This window comes from Dama dama, chromosome 15 (genome assembly GCF_033118175.1).
Source record: "Dama dama isolate Ldn47 chromosome 15, ASM3311817v1, whole genome shotgun sequence".
Taxonomy (NCBI): Eukaryota; Metazoa; Chordata; class Mammalia; order Artiodactyla; family Cervidae; genus Dama; species Dama dama.
The window spans coordinates 90,660,618-90,682,443 of record NC_083695.1 but is presented as its reverse complement, the minus strand read 5'-3'; the positions used below and the strand labels follow the sequence as shown (position 1 = coordinate 90,682,443).

Genomic DNA, 21,826 nt, shown 5'->3' with positions numbered 1-21,826 from the left:
CACAGCCTCTACAATTTCACCCATTCTCATGGGTTCAACTACCACCTCGATGTGAATGGTTTCCAGCCTAAGCCTAGCTAACCCAAAGAGCTCTTGCTAACCCACACATTTCTGACTACTAAATCAGACCATTCACTCACATGCCCACTGGCCTCTCACACTCCACATGGGTCCAGAGGAATCCAACGCCCTCTGCCTGAATCACCGAAGACTACTCGTTGCTACTCCCAACACCCACTGACACTGCATCTCTGGCTCTTTCCTCCTGCCTACTCTGGTCAGGACATCCCACCTTTCCCACATCTGCCTGCTGACGCCCTACATGTCACGTGCAATCTGCCCAAACTAAACCTTCTTCCCACAAGCCTTCCAAAAACACACAACTCGAAGAAACGTCTCCTTTCCCCACTCCTCTACTGTACTGCATTGGAACTTACAGCATTTTTCAGAGACTTGTATTCATATCTGGCTTCCCAACTCAGAGCACTATGTCTTAGCTGATTTTATATCAAGCACAAAGCCTACCACATGGCTGACAGTCCAACTCACTTCTGAACTGATCAGGTGGAGGACAGAGGACACTGAAATGATAACTCCCAAGGGAAAATAATGTCTCTTCCTACTTTTATTTCTTGAGGATTTAATAATAAGAGATAAACAGTGCATCCCTTTATGACATTAAACCAAATGCCACAGTTCTTCACTTTAACTATGTAAAAATCAGCATGATTTACTAACAGGATAGGTGATAAAGAGAGGACTCCAAAAAGATACTCACCTAGTCTCTCACTCTGTAATGCAGCAGCCTGATTCATGTAAAAGACACCAATTTCATTTCTAATGTTTCCCATTCTCTTCAATACTTGTACATAGTGTTCTGGATTTTGACTTTTTAAGTCACTAAACTGCAAGATTTCATTAGCAGCCTCATAACATTTACAGCTAACTGAAAGTTGACTTTCTAAGTCTGTAGACAAATCAGTGGCCCATGCAAATCCTTGAAAGAAAAAGAGGAAACATTACCACGAGTCATATGAACCCTTCTTCCTTACTATCTAAGTAATCTAATACTTTTAAGACAAAAGAACAAATAGATGCCATGTAGTATAAACATATTAAAATTCAATTAATATCACTAAAATTTTAAATTTCAGAAGTAAAGGTCTCTGAATTTATCTAAACAACTGTATTTTCTTGAAACATTAACATCAGATTAAAAGAAGTATTTTCCTGCCTAAAAATATCAAACAATTCCCAACATCCACATTTTACCGGATGCACTGCTTACTGGTACAGACCTAAAGTTGTCCACTGATACAAAGTAAATAAATTTTTCTTTTTAATTACTGAAAACTGTTCTTGAAATAAATTTCTGACTGCTACCAGAGGCTAGTTATGTACATTTCCTTCTCCAGAGGATCTTCCCGCCCCAGGGATCAAACCTGGGCCTCCTGCATTGCAAGCAGATTCTTTACCGATTTAGCTATGAGGGAAGCCCCATTATATTAGTAGTAAGTTTAAGTCACAGAAGAAGCTAACTGATAAGCTCTAAAGACTTAAACCTGCCATCTAGTGGAGACTGGAGTAAACTCAGGGGCTGGGCCCAAAATCTCAAGGGAAAAAAGGGCAGTACCCTGCTGCTAACTTTGAGGGAGCACATCACTCTTACAAAGAGGTACCTTAAGTGAAACTAACATGATGGGAGCTGCAAAAACAAACTACAGACTTTCTCACCATGTCTATTAAAATAAAACGGTCATCTGAGAAATTCAGACAGGGAGGAAGGGAAAAAAGAGGGCCAGAAACCCCCAAGGAAATAATACATTTCGTCCCTCTGTGTACTCTCTAGATGTTAACAGTCCAGAACTTTTTGGGATGTGGGTATCAAGTGATATAAACTCAAGAGCATAATAAACGATTTCATGATACGTTACAAAAGCACCTTACGTCTCATTTACTGCCCTAATCACAGGTGCTTATATTACTGGATAGAGCTAAGAGAAGGAATACTGTTGCTGTGGACTAAATTCTCCCATCTCCCAGGTTTAAAATCTGACAACTCCAAAAACAGACAGCTGTGAACCACATTTAAAAAATAATGACCTTTGTATCTCAGCCCCCAGGAACCATTCAGAAGGTAACACATTCATTTTTACCAACAGCTAATTCTTTTCAAAAGAAAATCATGGGTTGGTCAGTTGACGAAGGGGTTATTACAGAAAGACAAGTGTAAATGGTCAATATGATCGTCTCCAGAGATTATTTTTAGTTAGTTCCAGTTGTATAATGAGTAATTACAAAATACTTCAAAACCATTTTATACACAAATACACAGGATTGAGTTCCATGTTAACATTAAGAAATGATGAAACACTGACATTTCTGGCACTTCTCAGAAGCAGAGTACAAGTCCCCTCCCCCGCATACCCTGACAACTGGACTCCCTGTGGAGGCTGTGCAGAATCTCCTGGTCCTCTTTCGTTTGGTAATTAAACTCTTCAAGGTGTGCCGCCCTGTTGTTTGCATTCTGGGCCAGCATTAGCTGGATATCACCGCAGAGCGTCAAATACTGAGAAAGAAACAGCAGCACTTCAGAAAGCATATTGGTGCAGAGGCAGCAGTAAGTATCTATGTGGGAAGAGCAGGAAGGAGAAAAAACACAGCGCATTAAAAAGGAAGGAGCACAGTGAAACTTAAGGTCTTTCATGTGTTTCAGAATAAAGGGCTGTTACACCAGAGTGGAAAATATGCTATTAAACATATTCATCTGCAGTGACTTACCATGGCTCTGTAAAGCTAATTTAATGTATCGTAATGCCCTTCCGTATTTCTGAAGACTCATGGCAGCATCAGACAAGACGTAGTAGGCCTTCGATGACTTGAGAATCAGCTGGAGCTTCATTTTATGTTGCCAAGAACCAGGGATCATTCCAGATTGACTGGAATAATTACCCTTCTGAAGGGACCCCACTACGAAATGAGGGGGAAAAGACGCACATTTTATTTGAATATAAGTCTCACTGTACAAAAAAAATTGTTTCTTGATATAAACACACCAGGCTTCAGTACAATTAACAGCTACAACAAAACTGGTAAATACTATACTACTTAAAGTATTAATAGAACAGCAGTGTTTCAATACTCTTGAGATCTCCAAAGCCCTGCTTCCATGCAGCTGTCAACTCTGTCACTCTCTTTGGGGGTCACTGACATCACTGGGTTCATGACTGACATCTACTTCCCTTCTCTAGACTATGGGTCAACCTGCCCCAAAGTTCAGCCTCCTAAAGTGCAGCTTTAATCACAGTAGAACTCCTGTTCTAAACATTAAAATGGTTCCTCACCACTTATTATGTCATGCTCAGCATCTCCCAGGTTTAAGATTTCTCGTTTTTTGATCAGCTCTAATGTTTGAGTCTTTCAAGCTACAAATGAAAAGTATTTAAGTCTCTTTCATGGTTTTATTTGTGCCTGTATTTCTTTTTCCTCTGCTACTGTATGCATTTTCGATGTGTGAGGCATTGTCAGAGAACCAAAGTTGAAGATGAAATTTTGCTCACAAGCGTGTTTGTGTGTGTATATAAAACCATTAAGCACAGCTGAGGATGAATAAGGCAGGCTTCAAGAAGTGCTTACAGGACAAAGTGGTGAGGGAACCAAGGAACTGTTGACTCAGACAGAGGTGGTGAACACAGAAGCCTTGAACAAGAGCAGGATATTCAACAGTCGAGAGGGGGAGGAAGGAACAGACAGAAAAGGCATTTCAGAAAAGACAACACCGTGAAAAAAGCAGAGAGACAGGGGTCTCAATGCTGGTGCGTACAAGCTCAGGCCGGCACACAGGAGGCAAAACACTAATGCTAGGGAAGTGAGTCCTGCCACGCCCCAATTATGCTCATGAAGAGAAAATGTTTCAGAAAGCTCTTGGTACTATTTTAAACATACGGGCTTTGAAATACAATTTAAGATTAAAATGAGAAACTCAGCAGGTTTACTGTGAAGCCCACATGTTCCCCGTGAAGTGACATCCTTGAGCAGATCCACGCTTTGTAAGTACACGTGCAGCTTATTCAAGCGCTGTGAGGGACAGGCAGCCCCTGCTCCGGCAGCGCTGGTCATCACATGCACCGCTCTGAGCACACTGTCCGCACTAACGCACCCAATCCGTACAGCACCCCTCTAAAGGAGGCACGGCTTTTGTCTCTACTTTGGGAGAGAAAACAAGGCTCAAAGTCAAACAACCTGCCGCAGTGAAGCTGAGACCTGAAGCTGTGCGGTTTGGCTCCCAAGTCCTTGTGTTTAAGCCCTTGACTGCTCCTACTGAAGCAAGGCCTTCTCAGGAGAAGCCTAAGGGCTGAGGGCATTAGTTCCTCACAGTGGGTGACAGGAGGCGGCAGGTTCCTTACGCTCTTGTTAGAAATATCTACCAAGAATCGAAATCACCCTGCTTTATTTTACACTTTGAATGAAAGGATATCTTCCCCTACTTTCCATTCATATGTACCCTTTATCTGAATTTCTTTCAGTGAAGGCCTTAATTGACCCAAGTCTGCTGCTGATAAAGGCCCAGTACATTATTCCATTGAAATGGCCTTATTTGCACTTCAATTCAACTTACTTTTGTCCAAAAACAAGGCCATCTGCTTCTCTAGGCCCTCAGGACCCCCTCTTGTGGATTCATCCTCATATTTTAATGGGATTGGGGTGTTGGGGTCAGCGGCAGGGAGGTCACTTTCTTTTTTGATGCTGCTGTCCACAGACTTTAAACCCTTTAAAAAAAGGAGAAATGTTTACCATACATGTCACTGAACATCAACTGGAAATGAAATATAACGCAGTATCTGGACAACCAGATACACTTAGAATTTATATTTTGAAAACAGACTTTAAAAACTCCATTTGGCCTGAAAGTTAGGAGAAACTAATTTTCAATTCATGCTTTAAGGGGGAAAGAAATCACAGGAGAATGTCACTCAGAACAATGTTTGGCTGGTTCGCTTTGCTGTGCAGCAGAAACTAGCACGTTGTACAGCAACTACACTCCCAATAAAGATTTATTTAAAAGAAAGATGGACATTTAGACACCAATACACAAGTGCCATGTGCACACCAAGCACAAGCTTAGTCTAAATGGGAACTTACCTCCAGAACATAGCTCAGCACAAGTCTACAGCGCTCTTCTGTGTCATGACAAACCGGAAACGCACAGCTGGGCTTCAGAAACAGACATTAAAAATTACTAACATGCTGCCAATACAACAAATTCCATCTCCCAGGAATTACTAAAATTCTGCAAATCAGTAATTCTTGAAATTTTCTGTGTATTCAGCTTAGTGAGGTATCTGTTTCAAGGTTAATGTATTGTTTCAATTACACATAATCTTGTTTTAATTGCAGAGTAAATGGATATAAGCATCAACAAAAATCTTGTTTAAAAAGATCTTCCAGTATATGTTGCTTTAAGTACTTAAAATTTAAAAAAATAATTCTATTACAACAAAAAAAGCAAGCAAGAAATGTTTTAAATAAATATATGCCTAACCCGATGGGTCAGCTCACTCCCAACGAGCACTAGTACTTGCTAACACACAGTTCACAATATCATCAGTTTAGCAATAAGTTAACCAGTATTGCCCACAGTTCTCATGTATAATGTATACACTTAATTAGGAGCAGAGCCAGTTAATAACCTCTGCCTACTAAGTGATATGATGTGTAAGCAGTTCTGCGAGGCATTCTACTTCGTGAATCTTACAGGCTGGAATTACCGCTCTCATTATTCAGAGAAGTAAACACAGATGTTAGGTGCTGTGTTCAAGCTCACAGTGAGCGAGTGCTGAGTCCAGGGCTCTGGAGCCACACTGTCTGTACTTGAGAAAGTACTGAGATACAGCAGAGCTAACACTAAAGACGTGTTTATATGAATGCTATTTCTGAGTGCTTTCAATATTGATAGAAAGTGCTCTGCTAAAAAAAAAAAAATCTGTAAACACACCACTCACCAAATTTAACTGCATTCTGTTGACGAAGCACTTTCCCAACTAAGGTACCTTTTACAACCAATGATTTTGTTTACAGTAAGCAACATTTTTTTACTGTACTGGGAGTTGCTCAAGCTGCCAAGTGCACTAAAATTCAGGTGGACAGTTAATGACTTTTTCCTGTGGTCATTTAGTCAAATATTTACTGAACACCAATTATGTGTTGTGGGCTTCCTAGGTGGTGCAATGGTGGTGAATCCGCCTGCCAATGCAGGAGATGCAGATCCTCTGGAGGAGGAAATGGCAACCCACTCCAATATTCTTGCCTGAAAAATCCCAGGGACAGAGGGGTCGCAGTCCATGGGGTTGCAAAGAGTGAGACATGACTGAGCGACTGGACACACGTGCACATTATGGGTTGTTGCCATGGAGACACGGGACAGCCCATACCTCCAGGGAGCCTACATTTCAGGCATGGGACACAGACACCCGAGGGTTTCCGGTACAGACTACCAGCCTGTACCGGAAAAAAATAGCATGGAGAAAAAAACAGCATGGTTCATCTAAAGCAGTCAGGGAAGGTCTCCTAGAGGAGGGGACATTTCAATCAACTTGGAAAAGGCCAGTCACAGAAAGGTCTGGGGAAAGGGTAAGCTCTGAGCACAAGCGACAGCGATGCACAGGCCCTCGGGTGGGCATGACTCTGAATGTGAGAGACAGAGAAAAAGGGAGTGGGGCTAAGGTAAACGAGAGGAGAGAAGAAGAGGAGGTCAGAAGGACAGGCAATGTTTCGGAATGACACAGAGATCCTCTAAAACCCTGGACATAAATTTCCATCTGAAAGTTAACATCAGAGCTTAAAGTAAGAGATTATCTATAAATAGGACTGGAAAGTAGTAATAATTCAGAAAAATGAAACACTGTCTAGAAAAAGATGGATGGTATGACAGTCAGTGCAATCAACACCAACAGAAACCTAAAGGGGAAGACTGGGCCGTGACCAGTCAGGGACATGTCCAATCCAGCTGACATGGCCACAGTCACTGAAAGGCACCGCCCTATAGCACAGGGACAAGTGCAGGTCTCTCCACATGTGGATCAACAAGCCGCCCATCCGCTCTGAGTCTACGTTCACCAAGCAACATGTACTGTCTCACAGCAACACAGCAACTGGGAAGGGGTACCCTGGTGAGGAGAGAGGGCCGCACACTGGTCACTGGAAAGAAAAATCTCCCACGTGAAAATTAACATGCTAATGTGTGATTTACACATCTGCCCACCGTCAGTTTGCATGTGGGTCAGTGATCCTGGGACAATTATAAAACTGATTTTCAGATTTCATAGAGCTAATCAGACCCTATATCATGAAGGATTAGTTGAAGTAATGCCATCTTTTGAGAGGCTAACTGTACTCAATTAATGGTTGTTTTTCCATTGATGAAATTTTAATACAAATGTCAACATGCTTACTCTGATTTGATGAATGGATTTGTATTTTTCTGGAACCGACAACTCTCCAACAGACTTAATTATCGCTACTGCTTTGTTATCATCTGATGGGTCAGAACCAGTGCTGTAGGATCCGTTTTCATCACTGTCTGGCATCTCCTCCTCCTCTTCACTGTAACTTTCATCAGAATTCTCATTTAATGGAGATTCTGAACTTTCTTCTTTTTTAGGTTCATCCAATTGAAAAAGTTCTGAAAGCATGTAATTGGCTGAAGCAATAATCTTACAAATAGAAAAAAATATATTAGTAACTCACCAAAACTGAGCATTCTAAAACGAAATGAACTTTACTACTGTACTAACAAATCTGAGGAGATCTGCAGACAGGCATACACACAAGAAACATTCCTAAGTACCAATGCTCTGTACTCTGTAAAATCCTCATGGACTGATATGTTTATTTCCTGAAACTATCCATTCCCAACGTTCTCTCTTAAGAAAAAATTACAACTGTATTTCACTGGAGACAAGTTTTCACATGTAAAGTGTCACAACTAAAATATTAGCAAGCTATCACTCCATATCAACCAAGAAACTAGAATAGTAAATTACAGTTCTGGGGGAAAAACCTCCATGAGCTTAATGAGCAAAAAGTCCAGAAATTTCTGGTTACCCTTAAAATTAGCATTTACATATCAGCATTATTCTACTCTATGAAGTAATTCTTTATCACAGACATGCAACAGGCCTTAACACTATTTTCTAACTTACTAACCACCACCTTAATCTGCAATTAGATATTTAAGCCAAAAAGTATTCTGCCACTTTTCTTTGAAAGCAGTTTCTCTTGGTTTGGTCTCCAGGAAAATCTTTTTCTCCAAACTGAATAAGGTGACAATTAAAATTAACTCCAAACTTTAAAAAAATCATAATGCTATGTATCTTTTCTGACTTAAACAGGATACAACAACTAGCCTTACACTGAGACGTACAATTATCAAATTCAGACCACTGAGGTTTGTAATAAGGGTGATGTAAAACCACGGGGGGCAAGACTGAGGTTTCTCAAGAGATGCTTTTATATACTGAGGTACAGAATGTGGACCTTATTTATACTGACATTCATGTAAATGGGTCTTTCAAGACAGACTATAAAATAGTTTTCCACCTTCTAACAATGAAAATACAAAGGAAAAATGGCACTACTTTGTTAAAATTATCCAAGTTCTAAATTTATAGAACAAAATCTGGCAAAATCAATTTTAATATATTTGATTCGATAAACACAAAATATTTCAATATGTAACGTGTACACATGTGCACACACAGACTCTTCAAAATTCAGTGTGTTTTCCATTTAAAGCACATCTCAGTTCAGATTAGGCACAATGTGTGGTAACTGGTTAGCAAACCAGATCGGGCAGTTACGGACTATGCATTAGGTGGCTTTAATGTCTGGGCAACCATTCTCTATCAGAATGCCAGAATTCTTTTAGAGGGCGTGTATTAATCTTACTTGAGGATGTCTGCTTTTGTCCAGCAATTTAACACAATTCAGAAGCAGGGTTCGAACGGTCCCATAGTGTTTCTTATTTTGATTCTTCTTCATCATCATGTTGCAAGCAACCCTAAAAGGAGTTTATATCAGCTTTACTGCCCATTCATCATTTTCTCAAGACTCAAGTCTAGGAATGCTCTTCTTTCCTTCCAGCAGAATAAGGGCCATAAGAAACAACAAAACATTGCGTTTTACACCCCTGCTCTTTTCCCTTTCCCTATTTATCTTACAACAGTATATAGATGTATATACATACACATTTTTTAAACTATGAAAATCTAAAAGGTATTTAAAACCTTGGCATAGATAGTGAGGCCATACACTTAAAACTTTAAATAAGGCTGCTTCTTCATCTTAACTTCTCAAAGCACTCACTTATATAAAAGAATAGCCACTGGCATTGTGAATGGATTTTGGTATTTGTCTTCAGTTTCTTCACAAAGAGTAGTGAGATCATAGAGCTTCACTATATCACTGCCACTGGCTGGGAAGAAAACAAAACAAAAAACCAAATAAACCTCCTTTTACAGTTGCCACTCAAATCAATGATTATTCAGTCAAACATTAGCTTACCTTTAAACAGCCAATAGGTATGTCCTTCCTTGGTACAATTAGATTTCAAAAATGATAAAATATTTTGTGCAATGTCTTTTATGACTTTAGTAGAAAAATTAGAGTTTTCCAAATTGGGAATTTCTTCTGTCTTTATCATTTCATACTTCTATAAAACAGAGAAAAGACAGTTTGAGAAAAGCTGCACAGCAACACTTCTCTTATTAAAAAGAGACCAAATATATAAATCGTGCAGTTAGAGACCTACACAGCATGAGAGTTTAAGGCATTGGTTTTTGGTCTTTCTTCTGCTCTGATACTCTGAAGGAATCTGACCCCTCCTTGCCAGCAATGTGGTAGTTTACCACAGGAATAATTCTCAAGGGAGAGTCATCACCAAACTTTGAACCACAGACTTAGGCACATCTCATTTCTGTCCCAACCACAGAATAAGTTGCACTGTACACTTTCTTCCATTCTACCCTCACGGTTTTCAACTGGGAAGGTGATAGATAAATCAAGGTAGACTTCACCCAGTAAGCTTTCTCAAAATACATTATTTTTGACTTTTTCTTTCCCCAGACACCAGAGACACCTGGGCAGTATCTCCAGAGCACGCTACTTTCCCTTGGCGCTCTGGACTACTTCTTTACAGAAATGGAGCACCGGGGGTGGGGGTGGTGGGGTGTGTTCGTGGAGGAAGCAGGAAAGAGTAAAGGCTGCAAGGCTATTACCATCACAATAAGTGCCTCCTCATTTTTTTTCTAGCTTGTCTTCTGCTCACACTTCCCTAAATGCCTCTGAGCATATTTTCTGAAGTACTCTAAGACTAGAAACTGCAATTCAATCGGAAAACAGACCAGATCCAAACAGAAGCGATCACACCCTTCTCTGATCATCCAGACTCTCATGCGTACACTTCTAACCCTTCACCCGCTGTTCCCTATTTTCCTCTTATTTCCCATTAGATTACATCATTGTGAGTAGTGACCAATCTTATTGCTTTCCAAATTCCAACATTACTGATGGGGACAAAGTCCCTCATAAATAGAAAATGCTCTATAACGATTTGCTATACAAGCTATCTACTTTATGCAATTACGGCTGGGGCCTTTCCTCAACATTCTGTATTAAGTATTCATATCTGTTTACTGAATAACAGTATACAATACTGAATAAACAACTTCACTGTTCAGACACTTTGAAGTAATTACTATAGGTACTTGCCTTAAAATTATATTCTTCGGCTACAAATGTAGATTTTAGTATATTTATGACCTACTCACAAATTACCTATAAATTAAACTCCTGTAACATCTAGAATTCTGACAGCACCAGCTCAAATGTAATAGCACTCTAATTTCAGTTTAGTCATAGTTATCTTCCTTGCCAAAATACACCTTACTCAAGGGTGTTAAAAACTTTAGTGAGGTACTTTCTGCCCCAATCTGTAGTTGAGAGATTATTTCAAAAGTCACGTTGTATCAGGCTTACCTGTACAATTCCATTTACATGAAAACACATGACAAGCTCTGGCACGTTGCATATCAAGTTGTCCAACCAATAGTCAATTCCAGTTAGCACATTAATTGGCTTGTTGTTATCCCTAAAAACACATTTCTGGTGTTATTGATTAATGAAGATGTTCCATTACAAATCATCTGAGACTTACTTTCCTTATTAGAATATTTTAATCTGTTCTTCCTAGTTGGAGAGTACCATTTATGCTTCTCTTCTGATGAGACATGCATACGCAGCTCATGGGGTATGTTGTACTTAACATCTTCCCATAAGCTTTGCGTGGACTCTTAATGTGTGTCCATAAGAGCTTTCAGAAGCAAAAGGAGGAACTATGACAAAGATGGCCGGTAGCCTACTGCACGCTCCTCATACAACCTGAGGTGAAGACTGACCAGCATACATCACAGAGTTCAAGTCAGAATTCACACAGAATAGACGATGTGAACATACACAGCTGGAACATTAAAAAATGCTTACACGTAGTTAACAGGAGGCTGGCAAACCACCTTTTCAACTGGGTATATAAACTATACTATATTCTCACAAGTTGTAGATTCAGACCTAAGACTCATTCAGTACAACAGGTCTCTGACTCCACTACCAAGGACTAGAATGAAAAGCCAGCCATAGGGTTTTCAGCACTTGCTGAAACACTACTCTGTACTGCGGCCATTTCAACTGGTGGAGGAAGGAGGGAAGTGAAAAAAAAAAAAAACTAGAAAAAGGAAAGGATGCCAAAATAAGCAGGTGAAAGCAAACTGGAACACGATTCTAAAGGAATATAAGTCTAGTTACCTGAGACGTAAGCTGACTGCTGGATATCGGCCACCTCCAAAGATAGGCATGTTGGAGCCAACTAACATGTGGATGTCTTCAAACGTCCATAAAATATTCCGAACAAAATCATTTTTAAGACCCTTTGATTTGAAATAAAATAGAGAGATTATATAATAAACAGGGGATCTGTAATCTCCCCCCATGATCCACAAAAAGACTAGAAGAAGGAAAAGACAAAGGAGAAAAGATAAATGAAACCACAGAGCTAGAAGATCAGAGAGATGTTTAGAAAGAGATTTTTAGGATCAAGTGGATATTTTTTTCCCTATGAATTCCAATTTAAGACTAGCTCTTAGATGACGAAGTAGACTGGGGATGTGGTGTCTCGACTTGGACCCCACGGAGAGCATACCTGACTGTTCTCCCCGTCATTGAATAAAGGAGTCAGGTTTTGTTCTTTAGGCGCTGAGGCCACATGCCCCACTATGTATGAGGGTTCAAGAGGCTCACTTCCCTGTGAAAAGTGCAAGGACAGGAGTGATTCTGCTGTCATAACTTCTTACAAATGGCCTACTGTTAAAGAGTATCACCTACACATCAAGGCATACCGCTCAAACCTGCTCTTGTAAATTACAGCTGATACGAATCATTACTTCTCACGGGGTGCATACTTCAGTTCCTAATTATCAGTCACTATAATAAGCTAAACACATTCAGATCTTACTCAAATCAAGACTAAAGATATATTTTAAGCTTTCCAAGCTTCTCTCTTTTTTTGGGGTGAATTGCAATAGCACTACTCTTTCAAAGCCTATTCCATCCCTACTGGATTAAAAATTTCCTAAGAAACCTCAGCCATATTTTTGTGACACTGGTCATCGGAGCAGTCCTCAGTTTCACACATTCTAATGTGTTTTTCACAGAAGTCTAGTCTTTGGGGTACTTGGTGAAAAATTCCCAGAGTCAGATCTGAAAAACACTGTTTACAAGGATTTGCTTTTGGAGAGTAACAATGCTTATTACCATAAAAGGTTCCTGAGAGATCCTACACTGGAAAAACCTACATGATCTCTATATAATCCATTACTCCCAAATTTATTTATCTTGTAACACTTTTTATTCTTATTACAGATTATTTTTATTATTCTTTTAATTATTCTTATTATTAACTGTGGAATATATTTTGGAAAACACATAGAAAGAGGAACCTTTGACATAGTAAATGCAGTCCACTGATTTTCCAACCATTAGGGTAGCTGCCATTAAAAACCATTAAGAAACATTAAATCAAGACGAGAAAGCATATGTGTGTGTACACGAGAGCACCTAGGTGTGTTGCTTATTCCTATTTGTGTGCTAATAAGCTTAGCACCAGTTTTCAAAGAAAGTAGGTATGAAGTAAGTAGTGGGAGATCTCCAGTGCTTTGCATGTCTTCTTTGCAAAGGTCCTTAAAGAATTTCAAACATCTACTGTATTGTTTATTGATACAGACAAGTTATCGACCTATGGATCAATTCCCAAAATTATATTTGCCAGGTATTGCTTTAGTGGGATTTATAGGTTTCTAGGTTATAATGTTATTAATAAAAGTTTGGCTCCAAGGCCAGACCAGAGAACTATTTAAACTCTATTATTGCTTAACATGGGCTTCAAACTTGCCGATTTAGCCTTGGGAGCAAGAATTCATGAAGTGAAGTTTAGAGATTTACATATGTCACAGAAAGTATTCTGTAAAAGATTGTTTGTAAGCAGGGTACTCTGCTTAGGGATATGCCATTGCCCAGACAACTTGACTGCTCATAAGGCCCTTCTAAATGTGTGGAATATACAGACACAGTGGAGTACTGCTGTGAGAACAGGCCTCTAATCAGAAAGACCAGGGTTTAAACTTCACCAGCTGTGTGACCATAGACAAACATCTACTTTTTATGAGCTTTATTTACTTATTTGTAAAACGATACCATCAACATAATACATATGCAGCTAAAAGGATGAAAAATACACACACCATACATGGCATAAAATATGTGGCATAAGAAGCATTAAATAGATTCCAGGTCACTTCTTCCACAGGCAAGTCTATAGATTCTCAAAAGCCTCCAAAGTTTTTCAAAGTAACCTTTAAAGGACAGAATGATAAGGCTGATACAGGGGAGAAGGGCAGCAGGAGACTAGAATTTTCATTATGTGGTCTTTTTATAATGTGTGCGTTTTGAAGTCAAGGAATACTAAATAATTTTTTAAAAACTCCTTCAGCAAAGTATAATCACATATTGTTACTGTTGGCCAGTCGCTAAGTCATGTCTAATTCTTTGCAAGCCCACGAACTGTAGCTCACCAGACTCCTCAGTCCTCCACTGTCTCCCAGAGTTTGCTCAAATTCATGTCCATTGAGTTGGTGAAGCTGTCTAACCATATAATCAAATACAGAAAAGTACATAAACTATACAGAATACAGTATAATTACTAATTAGAAAACAAATTATCCATGTAACCACCACCCAAGTCATGACATAGGACCCTGCCAGCACCCAGCACCCATGTCCCTTCTCATTTCAATGTTAATAACTTCCCCACCTCCTGGGTTATCACTACGTGGACTTGCATGCTAATTACTCCCTTACTCTTCCTTACAGTTTTCCCAACTCTGGAAAAAAATTAAGTTCACTACACAGTTCAATGAGGCATATCTATCTGAAAACCTACTAAACTAAAATCAGGTTAAAGGTGTTTTGTCTCCTATGACCTTATAATTCACGAGGATAGAAACAATCTAATAATGAATGTTCAGTGTGTTCAGTGTGTGAGAGCACACAGTCAGAGGAGAAATGCAATTTACCAAGTTACCTCAAGCTTGTCAATTTTCCTAAAAACCAACATGCACAACTTACATCTATGGAGTCACTTGACAGACACAATAAGGACAAAAACAAATGAACGGTAAGAAGAAACCAAGGATGTAAGAGGTAAAAGGGGTCACAGACCATCCTCTCTTCCTGTCTGAAAGCTTTATAACACTAATGTAGGTTAAGTCTTAGCAACGCCACTGAGAAAATGTGCAGAGCTATTTCAGGCCTAACAAATCCGACGGAAAGTTAAGGTAGAAGGCGAGTATTTCAATTACAAACACACCTGTGAGTCTCAATATCTGAAAGGCACTTAATATTTTCACAGTTTAAATACACCATATCTCCTTATGACTACAAGGAGATAAATCAGTATTGATAAACATATTAATAAGCTATTTTAAATGTGATAAAACTTCAAAAAATATCTTTGAATTATTTCTTGAAAAAAAATCTGATCTAGCCATTCATAATAACCCTTGTAAATTCCATACTGAAAAACTAAAACAAGGACTTTTTGTACCTGTGAAGACATAAATTACTAGAATATTTTTTATTCCTATTTGTCTCTATTTTTTATTGATAGGATAATTGGCTTTGTCTCCTTAAATGATTTTGCTGAATTAGCATCTAAACAGTGTCTAACCTGACTGGAAGCACTGGGGTCTTCAGAGACTGAAGAAGGCATTTCAAAGGGGGCGGGCCACGAAGCTCCATCTGAATCATTGGTCTGATCAGAACTGGACGACTCCTGCTGTTCTGTGGCAGATGGGACAGGCTGAGCAGCTCCATCGCCATTGATACTGGCCAAATCAGAAGCAAAAAAACCCCACATTGTTACTTAAGTTAACTTTATGTAACAGCCCACCAGTTTTAAAAAACTAGATACTATAACCAAGCATAAATCTCATTTAAAAAAGGAATACAAGACAAATGTCAACAATAACAGTAGCCAAACTTAAATTACTTTTACTGGCTTCAAATTTTTATATCAGAATTTCATTTTTTCTCTTCAGATAAAAATAAACAAATAGCTAAGTACCTGTAATACAAAAACTTTGAAAGAATAGCCTTCTGATACCAGTGTTCTTTGCTTTTTTTCTTCCTCTGCCACTTCTGATCAATAAGTCTTTGATAAAACTCTTTTAACCATGTCCAATCACCAGTCTGGTAACATAAGAAATTGATAATTAGTGCCTGGGATAAGTCCCACTATGCAGAAAGCATTAAAATTATCTGTGTGTTTATAAGCTGCAAGGAAGCAGGACTGTGATTCTCAGGACCTTGCCCAGTGGCTAACACAGTCCAGACTGAACTGAACTGTGATCTTTACAAATAGAAAAACATTTACTATAAATGTCAGTTTAAATCACTATAAATTCTTTCCTTTATCAAAGCATTGCAAGAATATTCTTTAAGAGTAGCTTATGGGAGTGAGTGGCAAGACCATGAACTATTTGCAATCAAGAACTGTTTGTAACAACAAGGTAAATACAAAAATGTAGAGTCAGCTTTCAGAAGCTGCAGCATTATTATATTTTACAAAATAATGGTGACTTCCCTTGTAGTTTAGTTAGTAAAGAATCCACCTGCAATCCAGGAGACCCAGGTTCGATTCCTGGGTTGGGAAGATCCCCTGGAGAAGGAAATGGCAACCCACTCCAGTATTCTTGCCTGGGAAATCCCATGGACAGAGGACCTGGCAGGTTACAGTCCATGGGGTCACAAGAGTCAGACACGACTTAGTGACTAAACCACCACCACAAAAAACTGGTGGAGGAGAATAGTCATTTACCACACACAGTTTGAGAAGCTCTGCTTAAAGAGAACCAATTAATTCTAATATAACTATATATTCAGAGGAATAATTTTTAAAATATTTTTCACATTTCCTGGCAGCCATATTTCATGACAATCTCTTTAATACAGACATGAAAGGATTTTTCAAAAATTTAACCAGTCCCTTAAACTTCATATTTTTCATAACTTTCTTCACTTCACCCTTTTCCTTATGAGAATTCTGGCTACTAGTATCAATAAAATAAGTTTCTCTACTGTTCTCTTTTCTACCTTTTTCTTTATTAAAGCTTTTTAATCTTCAGTTAAACTTTTCATTTCTTGGTTGAAGCACTCAACCACGTTTTCACTTTGTCCTTTCTTTGAAACAAAATCACATTTCTAGTGCCCATAAGTTGTTAGAACAGTGCTTTTCTTGTTATTTCTCAAGAATTACCTGAGATGATCTCATAAAGAGTTCCTGGATATCTAACTCATCTAACAAGAGAGTCCTTCCTATGCGGTGCACGGCCATGCTCACATGTGATTTGCTGTAGGGAATCTTCAGAAGCTTTTTTATGTTCTTAAAAAATACAAAAGGAAAAACAGTTTAGAAACACTTTTGCGGTATGATCTGGAATCTTTCAAATTTAACTCCACTCAGTTATAAAGCATAATAAACCTTATTTCCTTACGTTCATACAAACTGTACCTTAAGGAGCTACCTACAAACACGTGGAAGACAGAGCTTCAAACCAGAATCACCTACACTTTACCAGTCTCCCTGTGTTAATGTAAATAACAAGGATTTACTTTTACATGATGGAATTTCATAAAATATATACAGGTCACACTGCTACACTGACCCAAGCTTTTAGCTTCTCAGAAAAAACAGGCCAACTAAGCATCAATAGATTTTACTACAAGTATCATATCTAATTCTCAACCAGCAACATTACATAACCCAACACTGTAACTGCTTCCTTAAAACTGCCATCATTAAAACACAGCCATCAATACCACTGCCAGTATTTTGTGAGTTGCCCCCTCCTCTTTGAGGAATGATGCAGTGAACAGTGTTACTTTAATAAAAAAGGTGCTCAATAATCAGAATGTTGTAGTTTATTTCATCAATAATTTTTCCAGGCTGCAGAATACAGCAGGCTATAAATCCCCAGCACGAACATCCCAATTATAGTCGCAAAGAGGACACTTACTTCAGAGTCAGAGACAACATCCACATCGTTTCCCACTGAATCAATAAAGTCGTATGCCATCCCAAAACTAACAGAGAAAACAAAGGTCACAAAAATCAAGTTCATGGTGGGGCAGGTGTTGTTACAACAGAATACTATATTTCAGCACTTCTTAGATACACATTTTCCACACTCTAACATCTCTGAAAACAGTATGCCTATCACCATTACAGTTGGCTAGTTTTTCCTTCTTAGTGGTACATAAAATAATGGGGTCACTTAACAGATACAGAAAACAAGACTTGTGGTTGCCATGGGGGAGTGCAGTTGCGGAGGGACAGATTGAAGTTTAGGATTAACAAATACAAACTATTATATACAGGATGGATAAACAACAAGGTCCTACTGTATAGCACAAGGGACTATATTCAATACTCTGTGATAAACCATAATGGAAAAGACTATGAAAAAGAATATATACATGTATACATACGTATAACTGAGTCACTGCTATACTCCAGAAACCAACACATTATAAGACAACCATACTTTTAAAAATTTTGCTAAAACAAATAAAAATAATGGGACAACTTAAAATCAATGGCATCTTAAATTTGATACAAGACAGAAATACAATAATAATAGCAATAATAGAAAATATTTAGAATAAAAACAATTACAATCATTTTTATTTTTGTAGTCATACAATCTAAAAAAATATGTAACAGAAAACAGTTTGGGTTATTCTTTTTAGATGGGGAGTCAAGAAAAACAACAGAAACATTCGTAAGGATTTTAGTCTCTGGGATCATGTTCCCAGTGATATACACTTGTACCGTTTTAAAAAATGTATGAGAAAAAAAATGCACACAACACCAATTCAACCAGAAGAAGAAACAGCTCACTGAGCACCACCAAACTTGTGCCAGGTACCACGTGAGGCACATCTATAATCTGCAAGTATGAAAAGCAGCTGCTGTCTCCGTTTTTCAGTGAGGAGGTGGCAGAGTCAGAGCACTTATTTAGGACTGCCTCACTTCAAAGTGTGCTGATGACTTACCACGTGGGCTAGGCAAGCTCTTAACCTTTCCAAGCCTCACTTTTCTGCAGGAAAGCTAACAGCACCCAACTCAAAAGGTTGACAGAATGAAACAAGATAAGCACATAAAGTACTCAGCAGTGTCTGTACACTGTCAATATAATCATCAGCCAAAATCACTTTATAACATTTAATTCTGCTTTATTAAGCCATTTCTCTAAAAGAAGACATGTGAACTATTTGCAATTTTTTTCTACTAGTATAAATAATGCTACATACAAGCAACATTTTGCAAACATAACTTTTACCTCCTGAGGCATTAGGGTAATTTCCAAATCACTGGCATGTAAGGCATTATCCATTTATTGCTCCTGCTGTATGTTATGTGGAAATACTTTAGGTTCAATCACTGAGAGGGAAAAAGGGAACCCCCCACATTAAAAGGTCAACAAGAATATGGACATTAGTACATTCTTCTCTGTAAGACCCAGGCCTCTCTCTCAACCTTAAACACCACCAGCAGAATTTCCAGCAAGTGTCAAAGTCAAGGATATATATCTAAACATGCTGTGTTTTTACATCACTGTTGTTTCAGACCAGACAATCCACCACCATTTAATGAAAAATTCCACAGGACAGGTTAGGCAGTTTTAAGGATTTTCCCCCCAAGACTCCATATTCACATAATCAAAAGGTATGAAAATTGGCTAAAATGAAAATAGCTAATTGAATTTTAGTCATCAAAATTCATGTTTGTTAATAACATGATGTAGACTTGAAAGAAGCATATGTAATTGATATCTTCATATTTTAACAGAATCTTATTATTGTGAAAAAGCACAATGAAAGTCAAATATAATCTTTTTCTAAAGCGAAGTCTTGGCATGTTGATGAGCATTACAAATTACACTGAAAAGCAAGTCTTAAGAGTTTTAAGGTGGAAGGTTGAGGAACAGGTCAAAATGCCATTAATTAATATTTACCTGGAAAATGGCTTGCTTTTCCTACTATTGCCAAGAATGGTAGTTCCTGCCGGTCCTAGCTTGGCACTCTCTCGTAACCAGTTGGCAGGTGGGAGTTTCAAGTCTGTTTTCTCTTCGAGGCGTGCAAATGCTGTCCGAGGAGGGGCAGAAGAGTATTTCACCACAGCTCGGCTTTTCACTTCATTGCCTCCGAGAAGTAAAGCTGATCCCTGATTAACATGTTAAATGAAACTTTAATGTACATTACTAGGAATAAAAAAATTAAAATCCCGTCTTAATAATAAAAAAAACCCTACCACATCAGGCTTCCAAGAATATGCTACATGTTACTAGCAGCAGTTGATAAATGGGAGCATAAATTTGTACAATTTACATAGCTCCTTTTCACATAATTTCAAAGAAAAAAGATAAGTCAAGGAGTATCATGGTTATGGTTATTAGCCAGGAAACAGGCCAATCAAACTGTCTTTTAAAACATTCATCAGGGCAGAAGCAGAAACCAGGGAGTAAACAGTACCACAGTAACTAAACACAAAATGTAATAAAACCTCTGTTCAATATTAAACATATATTTTAATTTCAATAGCATGCATCACTTAGGAAGTGGCTTGTGGTAATATCCGGGCCTTCTTCATTTTTAAGTGTTTAGTAATTGATCGGTCAGTCTATTACACAAATAACCTGAATGTCTAACTTCACAGCAAGGCAAGTCACTGGGGGATCCGCACAGATTTCACCCACACACCCCCAAGAAGGCTCGGGGTCTGAGTTAACTCTTCCAACCTTCTCGCACACAGACCCTTTTCAGCAAGGCAAACAGTTTGCACCCTTCAAATATTAGCTCAGTCCCATCTCAATGAGCACGCTCTCTGTTCCCCTCCAGCTCTGCAAGGCTGGGTCAGTTTTGGAGCCACCCGTGGTCTTGGAAACTCTCAAGAGTCCCTTGGGGCTGGAAATCCGTTCTGAATATTCATTGAAAGGACTGATGCTGAAGCTGAAACTCCAATACTCTGGCCACCTGATGAGAAGAACTGACTCATTGGAAAAGACCCTGATGCTGGGAAAGAATGAAGGTGGGAGGAGAAGGGAACGACTGAGGATGAGATGGTTGGATGGCATCACCAACTCCATGGACATGTATTTGAGCAAACTCGGGAGTTGGTGCTAGACAGGGAGGCCTGCCGTGCTGCAGTCCATGGGGTCGCAAAGAGTCGGACATGACTGAGCGACTACGCTGAACTGATTCCTACCAGCGCTCCCCGAGAGAAGGGATCGTGTCAAACTCACCTGTGGGGTACCATGGACTGGGAAGCCAGGGTCACTTTTGACACGCACGACTTGCATGGTAAACATGTGAGTCCACAGGCACACGGATTTTGTTTCCTCAGGGGGCTCGTTGGGATGACTTGCATGGTAAATACCTGAGTACCTGTCCACAGGCACACGGACTTTCTTTCCCCAGGGGGCCCGTCGGGATGACTTGCATGGTAAATACCTGTCCACAGGCAGACGGACTTTCTTTCCTCAGGGGGCCCGTCGGGGTGGCGTGAAGAAGGCTCCACCAGCCGCCGGGCACCATGACATCCCACCCGGCCGGAGCCGATCCGCAGCCCCCCCGCGGGAGCCCTGCTGGTCCCGCCCCCACGGAGGACTCACCTGTGCAGAAGGTTCCTCAGATTCCCCTTGGGACAGGAGGCTGAGCCCTCCCCGAGCAGCGGCCCCGGCCGGCGGAGCCTCGGCCCCGGCCTCCTTCGAGTCCGCCATCACCTCGTTCCAGGGGAGGCCAGGTGAAGCTCGACCCGAGGAGCCGAGACGGATCCCCGGGGCCCAGCGGCGCCGCCGGAGACAGCTGAGCGAGCGCTAGCGAGGCCCCGCACTTCCGGCCTCTGACAGGAAGAACGAGCGCGGACGCATTCAAATCTCGCGAGCTTTGTGCCAGAGGCCCGGCCCCGCCTCCCCCGGTGGCGGCCACCTTCGCGAAGGCGGTAGAGATGGGGGCGGGAACTGTAGTGCGCCTGCGTCTGTCAGAGGCTCTCGGAAACTACGTCTCGCGGTAATCTGACTCCCAGGCTCCACCCCTTGCACACCGGTCCTCTTTGTTGGCAAACAGTCCTTAGGACTTGGGCTCGGGGTAGAGTCCAGGGTCT

General features: G+C 39.9%; 1 protein-coding gene across 4 annotated transcripts in view; it reads right to left on the bottom strand.

Moving 5' to 3' along the window:
* Window positions 1-21,558, bottom strand: part of EDRF1 (erythroid differentiation regulatory factor 1) — a 30,626-nt gene extending 9,068 nt beyond the window's left edge. For 3 of the 4 annotated variants that reach the window (XR_009696163.1, XM_061162890.1, XM_061162891.1), the window contains exons 1-18: window positions 21,336-21,558; window positions 19,680-19,888; window positions 17,679-17,745; window positions 16,919-17,044; window positions 15,728-15,852; window positions 15,332-15,488; window positions 12,251-12,352; window positions 11,857-11,978; window positions 11,035-11,146; window positions 9,562-9,709; window positions 9,364-9,472; window positions 8,947-9,058; window positions 7,452-7,712; window positions 5,143-5,214; window positions 4,619-4,769; window positions 2,782-2,970; window positions 2,428-2,628; window positions 779-997 (exon numbers count right to left, since the gene is read on the bottom strand). Coding sequence is in view for 3 of the 4 variants with exons in the window: in XM_061162890.1 (XP_061018873.1) it covers window positions 779-997; window positions 2,428-2,628; window positions 2,782-2,970; window positions 4,619-4,769; window positions 5,143-5,214; window positions 7,452-7,712; window positions 8,947-9,058; window positions 9,364-9,472; window positions 9,562-9,709; window positions 11,035-11,146; window positions 11,857-11,978; window positions 12,251-12,352; window positions 15,332-15,488; window positions 15,728-15,852; window positions 16,919-17,044; window positions 17,679-17,745; window positions 19,680-19,888; window positions 21,336-21,443 (2,590 nt within the window). In the remaining variant the exon portion in view is untranslated. The remainder of the gene's footprint in view (window positions 1-778; window positions 998-2,427; window positions 2,629-2,781; window positions 2,971-4,618; window positions 4,770-5,142; window positions 5,215-7,451; window positions 7,713-8,946; window positions 9,059-9,363; window positions 9,473-9,561; window positions 9,710-11,034; window positions 11,147-11,856; window positions 11,979-12,250; window positions 12,353-15,331; window positions 15,489-15,727; window positions 15,853-16,918; window positions 17,045-17,678; window positions 17,746-19,679; window positions 19,889-21,335) is intronic. The other variant, XM_061162892.1, reaches the window with a different exon arrangement.
* Window positions 21,559-21,826: the final 268 nt, after the last annotated feature.